Here is an 18,971-nt window from a genome sequence, read left to right as displayed (position 1 = left end):
CTTCAGTATTGTGCGAGCTGCCACTTATTAAGGTTCATTAAGCCCTGTAATTGCATTTTGCATCGACAGCTATCTTAGTTGCATAGCCAACTCTTTATTCACTTCATACAAAGAAGTTGCAGCTAAATCTAGTACAGTCTCATCGAAAGAAAGGGAATTGTTTGAGGGGCTTGTTTTTTTGTTAGACACAACCAAATTAAACCAAGAGACAATTAAATTGCCAAGGAAATCGTAGAGGACAATAATCGATGTGTTTAACTGTAGTTTAGTAGTTGTGACATAAATTAAAATGAATTAGAGTGAAAAGCACCCTCTCCGTCGGTGGTACCCATACCAACAACCTCCAAATTACCTGTCCGATGCTCTACTAATTGAGCTACGACTTAAGACGCTTCCCCATCTACTTTGTTGAGTATTTCTGCGCATGTAATACCTGGGAGTGTTGGCCAGCACCACTTGTAACCGAAGCGGCAAATGTGCAACACTCTGTTTGCAATGAAGTGGAGCTCTATGAGCACTTTCAGCAACTGTGTCTCTTTCGTTTTCTTTTGCTTCTAGGTACAGCCTCAACACTACCGAGGCTGAGGTGAAAGAACTGCTGTTGAAGCTTCTTCCCAACATATCACACTGGACAGAGGACTACATGAGCTCCAAGCCTCACGCTAATGGAAAGCAGGGTTTACTAGTGACAGCAGTGAGGGACTATTGAGGATAACTACTGGTGCCCGCGCCTCGGTATCAAGGGCAAGGTGGATGCAACACTAGAGGTCAAGGTTCACAACAAGCGGCGAGTGCTGCCGCTCGAGCTCAAAACTGGACGACACACCTTCTCTTCCGAACACAAGGGTCAGGTGAGCCATCTTTCAACCTGCAGTGGGCTTAAAGGGCCTCTAAACCACCTCCGATAATTTCTTAACATTTCAAAGTAAATCTGCGCACTCGAGTTCAGAATGCCATCACATTCAACAATGCCAAACATGGCAGCGCAAGGAGCCACAGGTGCGCCACAAGTGCCAAGAAACAATTTCTTCTCTCCGGGCCTTTCGGTAATCCCCAGAATTGGCCGTGACGTCAACATTCACATCTGGTCATGTCATCCACAAAAAGAACTTATTTGTCTGCTCGCAGGTGCACACGCTTGCTGCCCTTCCTCCTTGCTGTGCAAGGAGGAGCACTCGGCCAGGAGGAGGGACAAGCCGAATAATGGAGTGTAGCAAAGGAAAGAGCGAAGCGAGCAGGGGCCGCTTTTGGATCATCAAACGTGTGTAGCTCCGCTATTATGGCATCGTTTCGAAAAATTTTAGCGGCTGCATGTTCGTTGAAGACTCTTGCACAATTGCAACACCACAATGAATTTTGACCTCTGGGTGGTTTAGAGCCCTTTAAGAGTCAACTTGTAGGGCAACATGTCCACTCCGAGGCACTTCAAGTAGCAATGCTTGCAGGACTCTGAGCTGCAAGGAAACATCATGTTTCTCTGGTGATGGAAACGGGTTGTCATAGATTGCGCTTGCACCATTTCTTTGGTACCTGTGACTGTGCTTAATGTGTCCAGAATGAAAAGCTAAAAATTACCTGGGTTCACTGCCAGATGGCAGCAAACGATATAGAGTTTGCATAGTATAGTTGCATAGTATGCAGTCGAACTCTGACATATCGATGCTATGCATACCGTATTACTGTTCTCTTGCACTGTTACACCCTTTTGGGAATCGCATGCAAAAGTGCAGAATGTAGATGAAGTTTTTGCAAGTTTGATATATTGAACACTGTATTCCTCCAGATGCTCTTCTAAAGGTATCACAGTAATTATTCTTTTGGCAGATGCTGTCAGACAAGGTAGCAAATCTGAAGAAAATTATATACCATTGAGAAAATAAAAGCTAGTATAGCTTGTGTTTCAAGACATGGTTGACTCATGCAGCAAGGGTTGTACAGAAGAACTTCATTCATACATTCATGAAAAATAAAGAAAAATGGGAAAAAGGTACAATCCAAATTCACTGAAACATCATGCAATTTCGTTTGCTAACAATATTATGATTGCTGGCACCGGGAAATCGTGTAGAACAAGAACGCATCAGCGACGTTTTGCTGTATTTCTACGAAATTGCTTTAAACTTCACTGCAACACGGCCATGTCTAGGGATGAAGCAAACCAGTCGTGGAAAGAACTGCCTTGCAGTGAAGCATGCTAGATTGACACTGATACATCAAAACTATTTTGTTATCCCTTCAGATCCTACACATCTCGGTTGATCGGTATATACACCAGTTTATACAGCATTTGCAAAGTAGTATAGAAACCAGTTTATACAGCAAATGGCATGAAAAAGTCAAAATCAGTCTTTGGAAGAACGAAAGGGAACGAATTAAGGGCTCATTTCTTTGTGAGACAAAACTTAGTTCAACCCAACAGACAGTGAAGCCAAGGGGGGCATGGGGAACAATTCGTAGTTTTTAGCGGTAATGTAGTAATTATGTCATAAGTGTAAGGAATAAATTAGATGAAAGGTCCACTTTAATTAATTCACCATCAACTTTAATTCCTAATTACTACACTACAGCTAAAAGCTACAAACAATGCCCCCCTTGGCTTCATTGGCGGTAAAATGTGTCTTTGGGTGTCTCGAATGACTGGAAATGTTCCCGTCCAGGTTATCTTGTACACGATGATGATGGCAGAACGACAGGCTGGAGATGTGGAAGAGGGCCTCCTGCTCTACATTCGCGACTGTGTGGACATGCAGCGAGTGCCTTCCAGGCATGCTGAGCGCAGGGACCTGCTGCAGAGGCGCAATGAGCTAGCCTCCTACTTGGCTGATGCCACCGGTGCCCTGCCTGCACCCATCGATAGCCAGCGCTTCTGTCCAAAGTGCCCCTATGCCACAACCTGCTCCATCTACAGGAGGTATACGATCGTGCCCTTGTCTCCTAAAAGGGACGCTATAGTGAAACAATAAATTAGGTTAGACTGATAAATTACGCTCTAAACACTCTAGTGTCACTAATTTCACCACCATAGGTTTACTAATAGATGAGAAAGTCAGTATCAAATGTTTCACTTTTAAATTTCCTGCCGAAATCTTCAAACGTGACACACAGGATTTCAAAGCGTTTTTTTTTTTTTTCGTACTTTGATTACATTGGCTCAGTAAAATTTCCTGACACTTTGTGTGTTGTCTTTGGCTCCCTCAGAAGACAATGTACATCATCTTTACTGATTAGGAACTATGTAGGCCGTAGTAGACGTCGTCAAAATCTATGAAATCACGGCGACTGGTGTGGGAACTTCAAGGTGGCGTCGCCACCCGCATTTTCTTTTTGTACTTTTCTCACTTACCAAGCGTCTTCTCACAGCAAGCGTGGTGTTTTTGGTATCATGAAAGAGTAATTTACTAATATGAGAAAAAATTGTTTTTCCCGTTAGTGTCTCTTTAAACTGTGCAACGCCGCAGTAGTCCAGTGGCTCTGGTGCTCGACTGCTGACCCAAAGGTCGCGGTATCGAATCTCGTCCATGGTGGCTGCATTTCAGTGGAGGTGAAATGCTAGAGGCCCATGTACTTGGATTTAGGTGCATGTTAAAGAACTCCAGGTGGTCGAAATTTCCGGAGCCCTCCACGACGGCATACCTTATAATCATATCGAGGTCTTGGGATGTAGAACCCAAAAATTATATATTATTAACTTCCTAATTAACTTTCATTAATTGAATAAAAGTCTGTCAAAAAGAAGTGCCACAAGTGTGTCTGGCAGCAGTATTTGTGGGAAAATTTCATGTGCCTTTTCTTTGCTTCTTAGATTGTTTTGCAGTTGTGCAAAAGTCGAACCCTGTTGTTACATGTGCTTGGTGACAATGAATAAAGAACACATCTAGGAAAACGTAACTTTTGATCAGAATTCCCCAATAGCATGAGTCTGAACAGGGGCTGGCACTTCAGAGCGTAAGTGCTGAGAAAACATAATGAACAAGAACTCATCAACAAGATTTATTGTATTACAAAAGAACTTGTTCTTGAGTGTGTTAGTGCTTTGATCAGCATAATGTAAGCATGATGAAACGGAAAAATTCCGTGTAAAGAAAAGAAAGATTTTACTTGGCTGTTTCTACTCCTTTGCTGTCTCTTTAGATTTACACTAAGCAGAATAATCTACAATGGATGAAGTAGTGAAATTTATAGCTAGCATCGCAAACATTGTTGCGATGGTTGCTGCTCATGTGCAGATTATTTTTTGCCTTTTTCCTTCAACACTCAGAAACTCAACTGAAGGTACAGTGTCGCAGCTGGAGAGACCGCCAGAGCCACAGTTTGTTGCGGACAGCGTCAAGCACTTGAGCGCTGAGCACACACGCTACTTCATGGATTGGTGCGCCATGTTGGATATGGAAATGAAGCATGCTAAGCTTGACCTTCAAGATCGCTTCTGGGTGGAAGACGCTGCAAAAAGGTGGGTGTCTTTACTATCATTTCATATAGCAGTCTTTCGATGTCTTCTTGTTGTGCCTGCTGCCTTGTCTGTCTTCAAGATCTAGAAAGTAGATGTACAGCCATCCAATTTTTTAACCTGAATGCGCGAGCGTCGACCACCGAGTTGATAACTGCCGTGTAACAGAGCGCAACAGTGAAATGAACGAGAATACACATGTGCGCACGATGAGCAGTCCTTTACAGCTGTATTCTGCTAGGCTGTTCTGGGAACTGGACACCACCCCTGCTTCTTTTGAGCACCGTTATCATCATCCCTTTCTCTTTTCTGAACGCTGCCATCTAGTTATAAAGAAAAGGTCAAGTGATCACGCTTGAGATGGATGGGATGCGATATACACCCCCTGATTAAACTATGTGCGTATCAACAATTTTTTTTTCTTTTTTTGTTCGTTCGGCACTTTTCTGAGGCAAAAAAACATATCTGCCACTGCAAGCCAAGAACAGGACGAAAAAGCAAAGACAAAGAAGCAGGTGGGGTTGGGTCTGTTTCGCATAACAGCCCGGCAGACAAAAGCTGCACTGGACTGTTCATTGCACGCATTCTCACTCATTTCGCTGCTGTGCTCCGTCATACGGTGCTTATCGACTCGGCGATTGACTCTCGCGCGTTCAAGTTAGAAAATTGGGAGGGTGTACATGTGAATAAAGCTTCATCATTTTATGCTGCCGCACATTACTTCTATATCGTTCTGTTTCAGGGAACATAAGGGCCTTTGCTTCAGTAACGTGGAACTTGCCAAGAATCTGGAGGTTTCATACGTCAGTGACCAAGCCTCCTTCCGGCACACTTTCTGCAGAAAGGCTCACCTTGGCAGGCATAGCATGAGTAGTAGCTCTTCATTGGGAAGCTTCACAAAGTGCTTTGGCCTACATGTGGGCGATCGTGTTGCCGTTAGTGAACAGGAGAGCTTGACCTGCGTTGCGGTGGCTACGGGTTCTGTGACCAGCATAGCCAACGATGAGGTGGTGCTGGACTTGGACAAGTAAGCGTGCAACATCATTTATAATCACCAAATCGTAATTAATGTAAGTGTACTGCCCTATTGTCAGTGCAGGTATATAAATGTGCTGATGAGAGAAAGAATTTCAGACTGATGTTTTGAAGCTGGAATTCCTTTTAATGCGATAACAATTATATAGACACTCTCAGCGGATTTTTGCCGTCATCGTGATGTCTCGTATATGTATTTATATATATATAAAAGCCACAAATAAACATATTATTCAAGAAAAAATTTTTGATGCGTGCAACCGGGGATTCGAACCTGCGACCCCTCACTCCTCAGCGTGCTGCCTTAGACAATTACGCCATGCACCATTCGGTTTGCAGTATACTAATGGCAGAATTCAAATGAATGCGGCATTGGGTGAAACGCACGGAATGCCACACGGGGCGAAATTAATATTATGCGAGACGCAAGCCATGCTGCATCATTGCCCGCGCTGCATTTGCGTCATGTCATTGGCGGCCTCTAGTTTTCCATTTTGGGGTTTGTAGTGTCGCGGCCGATCGGCCAGGGAAAAAGAAGAGCATCCCGTGGCTCACGGTGGCGTCTACTAGTGGGAACGCTTTGGCTCTTGTAGGCTTATGCCACAGGATAAAAGAAACGAGATGGCTGAACCAGAATCACAGTATATATCTTACACCGTGACCAGAATCCTGAGTCTAAAATTACAGCGCAAGCACACAAGACACCCACAAAGAAAAGAAACATGCGGCACAAGCGCTGACTAACAACTGCTTTATTCTTTCATATGCCAATGTATATACACTTGAATCCCATGATTATGTACCAACCAGACCCAAATGAAGCTTTATTTTAGTGACGAGAATTGACGTCAGCGGGGAACACAAGCCGTGGCTTCATGTGCGACTGCCAATTTCTTGGGTCCCCTATTATAAAACTCTAGTGTTTCGCCGGAGTTGGGATGTGCACCTCCGACTTGTACTTTGACATGCAGGGCATGCTTGCGCGCTTATCTCTTGAGGGCGAGCTTTGTAAATCATGTGCCCTCACCACAATGTTTGCATTCAAGCTATAGACCGCGCGAAGGTCACTTTGCTCGCTGCAGCGGCCGTGTTTGCGAAAGGAGTGAATTGCTAGCTAGAAAGCCAAAGTACTAGGGGCTAGTTGAAGCAACAACAGTGACAGTTTGCGCTCGTCCTGTGTATATCTGTGCGTTCTTTTCGTACATCCTTCTTCGTTATTGAGCAGCGTGCAGCAAGTTCCTAGCTGCTTGCTGTTCTTTCTGTGACCTTTTTAATTTCTTGCTACTGCATTCATTGCTTCACCATTGAGGCGAAGCTGTAACTTTTTATGCTTTGTCCATTGTTAACACTTCGTTCTTCAGTATCTAAAGAAAAGTCACATGGTCTCTTATGCCTTTGCCTAAAACGGCTAGCAGGTGAAAGCCACCTTCTTCTTCTTTTCTCTCAATCGATTCTTCTTTTTCTCCTTGAACGTCATGATGATGTCATAAGGTGACATCATCACATGATGATTGTTTAGCATCAATCACATTGACTCCGACAGTCACTTTGTGTGTTTGATGAGGCACCTGAGGCTTTCTCATTAAAAATTACAATTAGGACGTTTGAAAAGAAATGTCAACATTTCCTTTTTTTTTTCTGGTGCAGATTGTGCTGAAAACAGTGTGTGTGTGTGTTTATTCCATGAGGTATTTTCTGAATCTCCTAAATAACCCACACTGATCTAGTAAGCAATAATCTGAAACATCAGCAGCGGATGTCTTAGATGTAGTGAGCTATGTTGTTATTGTGGTGCCACTTTCTTGCCATCAATTTAAAGCAGTCGGTATCTCCACGCAAGCAAGCACCTTTAAATGTAGACGAGACCAGTCTGTTGAAGTTATAGGACTTGTGTCGCATTGAGCACTTCTCTCATTCCCTCTAGGAACATGCACTCCTGCCAAGAGTGGAAGACAAAGACATTCCGCGTCGACAAGATGTTCTCATCAGCTTCATTCACCATCAGCTATTCCAACTTGGCGAGGCTCATGTGTGCTGAGCCCGAGTCCGACAGGCTGAGGTCGCTGGTCATTGACCTATCCAGTGCCTTTGTACCGCAAGACCTTGCCCAAGGAGATAGCTGTTTCGTGCCATGCCGTGCTCAAGCCCCTGAACCAATTCCAGCGCCGAGCCATTCTCAAGTTTCTGACGAGCGACGATTACATACTCTTCAAGGGAATGCCAGGAACAGGTGTCTGCTCTTAAATTATTACGAAGTTTTGATTTTTCTCGTAATTTCTAGGAAGGTGATTGTAACCACGACTATTTAAAACATAGTAGATCTCCATTATCCAGTTGCAAATAAAAAGTTTTGAGGACAATTCACATGCTGTTCTTGAGAGCCATTTGACGTTATGACAAATAAGTAAATGAACAATCTGGCTGCGCTTTTGCCACAACCAATCAGAATGCACTACATTGGATCCGCATTGCACTGCATTGCATTGAACTGCCAACTGGAAGTCAACATATACCTTTGTCCCGTTAAGTCCTCAGTTTTTTCGCTGTTCACTTACAAATGTTCGTCTTTGCGTCAATAATTTCATTGGCTGCTGCAAATTCTACACCGTAAGTTGCAGAAAATGTTCTACTTGTTAGCCTTTCCGTAGCTGACAACTGTTGCGCCACCCATCTGACCTTACGACTTTGCACGTCTTGTTTCAGGCAAAACCACTACTATTGCTGCGTTGGTTCAAACCCTGGTGCTTCTCAAAAAGCGGGTCCTATTGACAAGCTATACACACAGCGGCGTGGACAGCGTTTTGCTGAAGCTAAAGGCACGTGGTGTGCCCTTTGTGAGACTCGGTGCAACCAGCAAGGTTCATCCGGACGTCAGAGAGTTCAGCTCAAGCAACCTGACGGCAGCCATCACTACCACTCGGGGACTACAGGAGTTTTACGAGAGCCAAGTAAGCTTCGTGTGCTGGCCATCAAGCCTGTGTTTACAGAGAACTTAGTCCTAGTTGAACTCCTTATATCTGACACGAGACAGGAGGCTGTCATATGACACGAGAGCACTTTCATTATGTCTGACCTTTATTTGAGCAAACCTTTGTTACAACAACATTGCTTTATTAGAAGAATATTCACAATTCAAAGCATGGGCGTCAGCAGGATTTTGTCTTGAGGGGTGCAAACCCGTGTTGCCTCACGGTGGGGGAGGGGGGAGCACTGGTGTGGCGGTGGCAGTGCCGCTTTTGCACCACCCTGCCTGCACCCATGATCTGAAGTACAGTAGCACTGGGCTCTGCTTAATGCAAAGCCTGAAGTTGGAGGCTCGGCATGTACTATTACTGATGTTTCTTTACTAACCTGCTGAGGAATAAGTCACTGTGAAGGTCCCCCTATCTTACACATAGCAACAGTTCCTTGGGAGACCAACTTCAAAGCAAGATGATAGCCATTGGACAGTGCAACTGTCATTGTCATCAGCTTTATCTTGCCACGCTAATGCCATAACTATTGAGCAAGGTTTTGTTTCGGTGTACATTACATGAGCTCCAACACTGCTGAGATGTAAATATGTTAGTACGGCTCACTTATATTTCCTCCATTCCTAAAAAGGCACCGCTTATAATGAATTTAGTTTCCTGCCCCAGCAGATTCGTTATGATAAGGGTTTACTGTGTAAGCATCATCATCATCATCATCATCATCAGCCTGTCTACGCCCACTGCAGGGCAAAGGCCTCTCCCATGTTCCGCCAATCAACCCGGTCCTGTGCTTTCTGTTGCCACGTTATACCTGCAAACTTCTTAATCTCATCTACCCACCTAATTTTCTGTCTTCCCCTCACGCGTTTGCCCTCTCTTGGAATCCAGTCAGTTACCCTTAATGACCACCGGTTATCCTGCCGACGTGCTACGTGGCCGGCCCACATCCATTTCTTCTTCTTAATTTCAACTATGATATCCTTAACCCCCGTTTGTTCCCTGACCCACTCTGCTCTCTTCCTGTCTCTTAATGTTACACCTATCATTTTCCTTTCCATCGCTCGCTGCGTCGTCCTCAATTTGAGTTGAACCCTCTTTGTAAGTCTCCAGGTTTCTGCTCCGTAGGTAAGTACCGGTAAGATGCAGCTGTTATATACCTTCCTCTTGAGAGATAGTGGTAGACTACTATTCATGATTTGATAATGCTTGCCAAATGAGCCCCATCCCATCCTTATTCTTCTAGTTATTTCACTCTCATGGTTTGGCTCCGCGGTTACTACCTGTCCTAAGTAGACGTACTCCTTTACAACTTCCAGCGTCTCGCCACCTATCGCGAAGCGCTGTTCTCTGCCAAGATTGTTCCACATTACTTTAGTTTTATGCATATTAATTTTCAGACCTATTCTTCTACTTTCCGTATCCAGTTCAGTAATCATGAGCTGTAATTCGTCTCCCGCGTTACTCATCAATGCAATGTCATCAGCGAATCGCAGGTTACTGAGATACTCTCCATTAACTCTTATCCCTAATTCTTCCCAATCTAGGGCCCTGAAAACCTCCTGTAAACACGCGGTGAATAGCATTGGAGAGATCGTGTCTCCCTGTCGTACGCCCTTCTTTATTGGGATTCTGTCGCTTTCTTTATGAAGGACTATAGTGGCTGTGGATGCGCTGTAGATTTCTTCCATTATGTTTATATAGGCTTCGTCGATGCCCTGATTCCGCAGTGCTTGCATGACTGCTGATGTCTCCACCGAATCAAATGCCTTCTCGTAATCTATGAAGGCTATGTATAGGGGTTGGTTGTATTCCGCGCATTTCTCTATCACCTGATTGATAGTATGAATATGGAATATGGTCTATTGTTGAGAAGCCTGTACGAAATCCTGCCTGTTCCCTTGGTTGATTAAACTCTAATGTCGTATTAATTCTGTTAGCAATTACTTTTGTGAATAGCTTGTAGACAACGGACAGTAAGCTGATGGGCCTGTAATTTTTCAGGTCCTTGACGTCCCCTTTCTTATGGATCAAGATGATGTTGGCATTCTTACAAGATTCTGGTATCCTCCCTGTCGAGACACTTCGTATACAGGGTGGCCAGTTTCTCTAACATAATCTCTCCACCGTCTTTCAACAGGTCTGATGTTACCTGATCCTCACCAGCGGCTTTGCCTCTTTGCATTCCCTTTAGGGCTTTCTTTACTTCTCCTGTTAATACTGGTGGGATGTCAGATTCCTCTGGGATATTACTGCTTCTTACGTTATCATCCTGACTGTCTCGGCTGCTGTACAGATCTCTGTAGAACTCTTCCGCTACCTCAACTATTCTATCCATATTGGTTGTGACCTTGCCATCCTTGTCCCTTAATGCATACATCTGATTTTTGCCTATGCACAGTTTTGTCTTCGTAGCTTTGAGGATTCTTCCGTTCTTTAGAGCATGCTCAATTCTCTCCATATTATACTTTCTTATGTCGGCTACTTTACGCCTATTGATCAACTTCGAAAGCTCCGCCAGCTCTATTTTGTCTGTTGCATTTGAGGCTTTCATGGCTTGACGTTTCTTAATGAGGTTTTTCGTCTCTTGGGATAGCTTACCAGTGTCCTGTCTAACGACTGTACCCCCGACTTCCACTGCACACTCCTTAATGATACTAGTCAGATTATCATTCATTGCGTCAACGCTAAGGTCGGTTTCCTCAGTTAAAGCCGCGTACCTATTCTGAAGTGAAACATACAGGCTGACAAAGGCAAGAAAAAAATTCACTGTCTAGTTTACATGAAGGAAAAGCACACATGATTGCAAAAGCGGTGGAATTTCCACGTGTATTCAATGTGCGTTCGCTACAATAAAAATGCCACTGATTAGGCCGTTATGTATCTGCATTGGATCTTGCAGTAAGTTTGTGATGACATTATGATGTGGATTAATTTGTGTGAACCTTGTGACATAGCTGTGCTCGTAGTTAAGACTTTATTCAAGCATTCATTTGATGCAGTATCAATGCCATTTCAGCTGAAAAGAAGAGCTCACAACAGCTATTTCTGAAAAAGTGTTTTGTTTATTTCTCAATTAAATAGTTCTTTGTGCACTTTTCTTTTTCTATTCATTTATATTTTTCTTTCTGTTCTATAATGTGCATTTGCAGTGTGTAGCAAAGAAGTTTGGTGTACAAGGAGACGCTCAGATCGCCATCGCTAAGCTTGGATTCACTCAGGCAGCTCGCTGCATCTCAGACCACGCCTGCGACAATATTCTTCGTTGTGACCGTTCTGCCTGTGAATAACAAACCGTTCTTTCACCTGATGGAGGTGCTAGTCAATACACCTTCAAACCTTGAAGATCATAGCCAGACTTGGCTGTCTGTGATCGTTATGCCTGGAAACGTATAGCCATGCTTGTTGGCCTCTGTGCCCTGTTTTATCAGCGGATACCATCCTTGCAGCAGACAAGAGGGTTGTGATGTGGAAAATTGGGTTGCCTTATAGAAAACAATGTGCAACCATATCCAATCAAATGAAGGCAAGTAAATGAACGTCATTTTGTGTTTGAGCAATGTAGAAAAGTCATGGTACTAAAATCACAAGCCTGACCTTAAGAACTGGGCGAAATTAATAAATGGCTTCATGGAATTGTCCGGCTAACCTGCTGTCTGAAAGCATTGTGCCAGAAAGATTTATGAATGGCATAGCGGAGCAGCAAAACCTCCATAAGCTAAATCTAAGATGTCATGGACCTCCGCATGCGTGTTGATAACGATATTAGAAAGTGACGAGATCAGTAATACTTTAACAGGAGTCGACAGTGATGAATTTCTTGCTCTGTTGACGAAAAGCAGCAACATTGTTGTTGAGATTGTGACTTTCTGGTGAATTCATGATGAGCTATCCAAACAATGGCTTTCAACATGTAATTCAACCTTGCTGGTAGGCCTGCTTTCTGGTTTGATCATTGTCACCAGTGACACTTCAATGATTGTGCAGATTATGTTGTATGTTTGCAAAGAGGTGGCTGGCCAGTGGCCATCCTCACACATAAACTGGAAACAGCACAAAATACGGGGACGCAGTAGAGGCACACACAGAGCACTCTTTTTTTCTCGCTCTCTCTCTCCTGCGTTCTTCTATTCTGCACTGTTTCCGATTTGAATATGGCAAACCACCTAGCTGAAGCTTCAACCTTGACAGATTTCGAACACAAGTACATCTCTCTGTTGATCCTTAGACAGGGGCACACAATCAAGGAACAACTTGCTGAGTGCATTCCTGCCCACCATCAGCCCCTTGTTGCTGCACACCACAGCTATACTCAAGTCATCACAAGGTCCACAATGGCGGCCTGTGCTGCATTTCAAACATCAACAGGAACACTGCTTCCATTTCACTGTTGGTTAGTGCCACAGAATGACTACGTGGAAGATCCTTGGTGTACACCAGGCAACTAGATAATTTGCTTCTATGGCCTTGCGAGACACAAGGTGCATCTCTTTCACACTAAGCCACCTCCTGTATGTTCTGTTGGATGAACTGTCAAATGCCTATAAAAAGAATTGCAATGCCATACTTAGCCTGCCATTTGTTCTTGCCACGCAAACAGATAAATCTGTCGCAAGTTGCCAATGGCCTTCTGTTTTATTCATGAGCTGTCGACCGAGCAACCTCTATCAGCAAATCTCAACAATTTGGTAATCAAGAACTACATCCTCCAATAAATTCAAGGCTTAAAATCTTCCTTTTGATGTCATTGAGGTGATCACTAAAGGTGTACAAGCACTGGTTACTGTGGGCATAGGCACAGTAGCCTTTACAAGCTCACCTACACTGCCTAGTTACGAAGGTGACACCACTTTACTAGTGACCCATGCCTAAGCTTGTCATCACAGCCAATACCGCCATACCTTCGTGGTTGTTTGCAATCATTTCTTGTGTAACAGCATGGTGCTTTTTACGCTGTCCGTCATACGAACTGTTCCTCTGCCTTCCCTTGCACTCTGTCTCTGTGCTAGTGTCACTTCTATGTGTGCCTTTAGTTCAGCTTTGCTCAGCTCAGTGTGTTGCACCATGAGTACCTTGGTCACGCTGACCAAGTACACCATGCTCAAAGAACTGCCGCATTGTTAGACCTCTGCTCTTGAAGCTCTTTCTACATCATCTTCAACTCAACCTTCGGGAAGTCCATCGATTACAAGCTTCCTCCATAGCTACACAGCCGGCTGCTCTTCAATTCATTTAATTTGATTGTCACAGTAGTAAGTTGGCACGAAAAACAATAATCTGTGGCTCATTCATTCTGGCCCATCAATAAATGTTCCTCATGGGTGTTCCTTCCCTCTTTTGTGCAGCTTGTAGTTGCCTGCACTTGTCTGGGCTCGGGTCAAGGACTACTCAAGAGGCTGCGCTTCGATGCGTGCATTGTGGACGAGGCTTCTCAGGCTTTACAACCTGCCTGCTTGGGACCTCTTTTCCTGGCTCGTTCCTTTGTACTTGTCGGCGACACTCAGCAATTGCCACCAGTGGTGCAAAGTGAGGATGCGAGGTATGTTAGTCCCATTCACACATTCTCAAATAATCTCCTAAACTTTCTTTTGCCTTCACTCTTGGTATAGTAACAGGAATGTAATTGCCAGGCACAATATTCAATCTAGAATATTTTGTTTGGTTTGTAGCCTTGGGCATGCGTGTCATTAAAAACCTCGTACGACGCGTATCGGCTTGAAAGGGTAGGCATAGAGGTCAGTCTTGTTGCCTTGCTTAGCGTATCATGCTTACATGTTGAATGAACGCTGAATGTTCCCGAGTCCGCGTGCACTGATTGTTGCATTGTGATCTTTTCAGAAAGAAAGGCATGGACGTCAGCTTGTTTGCAAGGCTGGAAAGACCAGAGAACACAGTTGTACTACCCGTTCAGTACAGGATGAACAGGTAAATTTGGTTCTGCCATCCCAGAGTGCATCGTTTGACTAATAAAGCCGGTTCTATAGTATTTTTTTTCCACTTGCTAGTTTCCTCGTTCAGGTTGTTAGCATTGTATTCTCCTTACCCAGATTAAGTTTAAGAAATTAATATGTAGTTTATATTGTTCACATTGTTGAAACAGTACAGGGCGTTTAAAGTAACTCTTCCTTCAGTTGTTCCTCACGATCCATATGTTTCCATCTCACTATACTGACTCAGTACATGAAAACCACACATAAACGGGAAGCAAGTGCTTATGCTAACACATCATATGCTTACTGATTACCTAAATTTGCAACATGTAATCATCATGCAACCTGAATAGCCCACATTTGGGCTATTCAGGCTCACATCTTACGCCATGGCACGTGTGGTGCTAAGTGAATTCTAGCCAAAAACTAAGTGTGCATGAATCTATGTCACAGTGTTTTTACCTACGCTCACGCATTTCATGGCAAAATAAAACAACTTCCAGTTTCTTTTGTTGCGCCCATTTTTCATTTTAGCGTGATAGTATATAAGTATACATGTAACTGCTCATTCGCATTTCAGAGAGATCACTACTGTGTGTAACAAGCTGACCTATGCTGGCCAACTGGAGTGTGGTTCCGACGATGTAGCCAATGCAAGCCTGTCATTGCCCAATCTTTCGTCCACATTGAGTCATGTTCTGCCTACGGATTGCTGGATCTTGAAGGCCATTTCCACAGAACTAAAGAACTCAGTTGTGTTCGTGTGCACCGACGATCTGCCACCAAGCCAAGAGGGAGACTGCAGCAGCAGCAAGGGCACTGCTAGTGGGATCGAAGTCACCATTATAGTGCAGCTAGTTCGCGTTTTGCTCAAGGTACGCTTTTCGTGGTACATGTAAATCATGTGGTGCAGAAATTCCTAAACCTTTTGTTTTCAGGGTGCCACTGTTGACTTTCAGAGTGTGCCCTGAACTTTAACATTCTCTTCACCTTGTATATATACTATATATGTATGTAGTACATACACTGGGTGAGGAGGCTGTATATACATAGTATATTCTCACATGCACTACCTCAGTACACACTCAGTGAAATAATTACACAAGGTTTCATGTGTGAAAATGAAAATTTGCATATTGTATTGTGTGTCTGGTGTCATCTACCACAGGAGAAGAAAGTTCTATCATATTTTGTGTACTATATGATGGTGATAGTGGGTCGGCTGAGGAATAAAGCGTTTTGTCGGTTCTAAGTGAAAAATGGGAGTTGAGGCAAGGGAGGTTATCCACAGCTTATATCACTGGGTCAGGGTGACACACAAAGATCATATTTCTCGGTTTATTTTAAAGTGTACGGTTTGATAGCCCTTACGAGATCAGTGTTCTGCTGTCTGCATTCACATATTCTGTTTCAGCGGTGCCTTTGTGTCAGAATGTGTGATCTACGGAACATTCACTAATTGGCAGGCTGTTGTGGATTTAAGCTCTTCACCACCTGTGCTCTGTGTTACTGCGTTCAGAGAAGCCTGAGTTCCAAGTTGATAGTTTCATGTACTTGCATGGTGCTGGGTTCTACACTGATTGGTACTTAAGCCAAAGCTTCTCATAGTACTGCAACAATAAAGAATGATTATATTTAGTGTGGGACTACTGGAAGTCCTCTCACTGACTGGAGAGGCAGAGCATCAAAGAATGGTGGCTGAATAAGCGCATGGAAGAAGTTTATGTGAAGCATGTCCTGCTGCTATGTGTTTGGCCATGCTGCTCAAAATTTGGGGACTCTTTACCACTGTTCTTTTTTCTTCTTGTTGTGAACTAAAAAAACAGGCGACAATTACTTTCTCGCTTTATTTTGTTTTGTCTTAATGCAGCCTTTTTTTTTTCTTGAATAACAATCCTGGATGTGTACAAAAGCCTTTACCTTTTGCTGTCTTTGATTTGCGGCAGGGAGGACTGCCTCCGGAAGAAGTTGGAGTGATCACCCCGTTCCGAAACCAAGTGCAGCTCTTGAAGCAAGCTGTCTCTAGTGTAGCGCAAGTGGATATCAGTACAGTGGACCAGTTTCAGGGCAAAGAGAAAAGCGTCGTCCTGCTGTCCTGCGTGAAGAAGTATGAGGGAGAAAGCAAGGTACGTGCATGCTCTTTTAATTCAGGATTGATGATTTCAACAAAAGGAACCTCATCATATCATCAATTATGTAAACAGGTTAAAAACTACCATTTTTGCAGGACTGAACTGTCTGCATGCATGTACACTCTTGCATTTTAAATAATATTGTGCTAACATGGACCCCTGGACATGGTAGTGCCTAATATAGGCGAGAAGTAACGATATTTCCTATATGATGCGCAAACACAGAGAGCACGCAGGTGCATGGGCGCCGTCTGCTATGCTGTTTATTTAGAGATGAATATGCACTTTATCTTCATGATCGTGTGTTCAGAAAGCCAGTATGACACTGATCGTTGTATCGCTGATTTTGCTGCTTCTCGCCTATATTAGAAATTACCGTATCCCGCAGTCGGCGCTCGTGTGATATCAATAAAAAATTGGAAGGGTGTGCGAGGCTCTTCTTGCCACTGTGGAATATGCATATTCAATATGATTCAGTATACAGTCAACTGCCAATTTCGGACGGCCGATTTTCCGGACATGCTAGAAAATTCGGACACTTTCGCGCCACCGTCACCAGCCTCATAGACGTCAATGGTCAAGAACGTCGGAAATTTCGGACGCTAAAACTCTTCAGCGTCCAATTTTTCGAACTTTCTGCCCAAATTGCAGGTCCGAAAGGCAATAATTGAAGCCCCCACCTCTGCCGCATCTATCATCCCGTAGGTTCAAACCAGCGCTTTCGCGAATCGACCTGTTTGCGACAGTAGCAGAGCCCGAAAGTCAGCTTTGTCGCGATACCGAAGTGTTATGGGGTGACAGCGCCGTGCGGCGATGTGTTTAGGATAAGCAGTGGAAATGCACGGAGGTGTGATGGCGGCAGGTGGCAAACGCGCCAGTACGGCTCAATCGCTGACAAGCCTTATGATAAGCATCTTCAGTCAACTGCTCGATAGTGCATGTGGCCTGATACAGTTGCATGCGTAGTGCACGCATTTAATAGGCGAGAACCCAAACGCGCCGCGCCGCCATTCATGCTGCCTCTTTGTGCGACCGCTAACTGCGTCGCACAGACGCGTTGCCTTCACGGACGAAACCAACTCGTCATCGTACAGCGATCACACCACACTGGCGGAGATACAGGCGGACTTGGTTGCACGTAAGCCAAAGTGCGGGCAGCAAGGCATTGACAACTTTTTTCGGCCACCGAGACCCTGAAGTGTCAATAAAAGCATTTTTTTCTCACGCATTCGTTTTTTCGGACATTCGATAATTCGGACTTATTTACGTTCCCCATGGAGTCCGAATTATCGGTCGTCGACTGTAAACCTTTAATCAGTTGGTTAGCTTTGGTTGAAGTTGAAAGATACTTTAATGGCCTTGTGTTCTATAATATCCATAGACAGATTCGACAACTGCAGAAGCCCACCCTATCGATGGGTGTATGTTGTCGATCTGTTGTTACATGCGATAAATCAAGTTTGAAAACAAAGAAACGTTTTTTATTGCGTTTGAAGATCTTCAGCACCTATTTGGAGTGTTGCAGTTGATGATGCTTGGAAGAATAACGGTATGATAAAAATGGTGAAATGTCAACCTGTAAAAGTGCTTTACTTGCACTGACATTGTCTTTATCCTTTTTATGTCTACCTCAGGACACTGAAATCCTGAATGATCAGAGGCGCCTCACTGTGGCCGTGAGTCGGGCAAGGCACAAGTTGATCATCGTTGGCAGCAGTTCAACACTGAGAAAGTACAAGCCATTCGAGAAGCTACTGAGTTTTCTGCGGGAAGACCAGTTTATGAGGCTGCAAAGTGGAGATGAATCTCACTACAAAGAAAGTGTTCTGGAAAATTAACAACAAAAGGTTTGTCTTTACTTTAGCACGCCTACATGTATATGACAGAAATGACATGTTAGTGGAGAGGAATCTCGCTACGAGGAGACTGTTCTGGAAAATTAACAACAAAAGGAGTGTCTTTTGTACGCCTATGTGTATGTGACAGTAATGACATGTTGGTGCATTGTGATTTTTACATATGTATATAAGTATCTTTTCATAATAAACATTTTCTATGCAGCTGCGTATTACATATTTGTGTGTCGACTTTACAAGCTCATGGCAGCCACGTGAGTGAAAGTGTAATGGGGCCATTTCAGGTGATACGCCATTCCAATAATATCGAACTGTACGTCCATCAAAAAACATTGCTTCATGGGTTTCAGGTTCAAGTTTAGGACTCTCAGTTGGGCAGTATTTAAAACATTTATGCAAGCATTATTGCAAGTTTGAAAGGTAAATGACGCGCTGCCTGTTGTAGGGCACTCGTCATCTACCCTTCAGTATGCCATACTAACTAGCCCTGGTTGAACAACTTTTGATTGCTAGTTTGTTTCAATGAAGAGCAAGTTAACTATACCATTGATTTGGTTAAATAATGCATTGACAACATAGGTTAGAAGCATCTTAAAATAGAG

General features: G+C 43.8%; 1 protein-coding gene across 1 annotated transcript in view; it reads left to right on the top strand.

The window, feature by feature from the left end:
* LOC119389266 (DNA replication ATP-dependent helicase/nuclease DNA2-like) overlaps positions 1-18,362 on the top strand; it is a 32,575-nt gene extending 14,213 nt beyond the window's left edge. The window contains 13 exon segments of the mRNA XM_037656468.2: positions 559-703; positions 705-851; positions 2,658-2,911; positions 4,259-4,450; positions 5,190-5,474; positions 7,407-7,569; positions 7,571-7,712; positions 8,186-8,430; positions 13,797-13,990; positions 14,290-14,376; positions 14,962-15,256; positions 16,328-16,507; positions 18,148-18,362. Coding sequence (XP_037512396.1) covers positions 559-703; positions 705-851; positions 2,658-2,911; positions 4,259-4,450; positions 5,190-5,474; positions 7,407-7,569; positions 7,571-7,712; positions 8,186-8,430; positions 13,797-13,990; positions 14,290-14,376; positions 14,962-15,256; positions 16,328-16,507; positions 18,148-18,351 — 2,533 coding nt within the window. The 3' untranslated portion in view covers positions 18,352-18,362.
* Positions 18,363-18,971: the final 609 nt, after the last annotated feature.

The sequence above is a fragment of the Rhipicephalus sanguineus genome, chromosome 4 (genome assembly GCF_013339695.2).
Source record: "Rhipicephalus sanguineus isolate Rsan-2018 chromosome 4, BIME_Rsan_1.4, whole genome shotgun sequence".
Lineage (NCBI taxonomy): Eukaryota > Metazoa > Arthropoda > Arachnida > Ixodida > Ixodidae > Rhipicephalus > Rhipicephalus sanguineus.
Note: the sequence above shows the minus strand (reverse complement) of the source record. Positions and strands in the feature narration are given on the sequence as shown.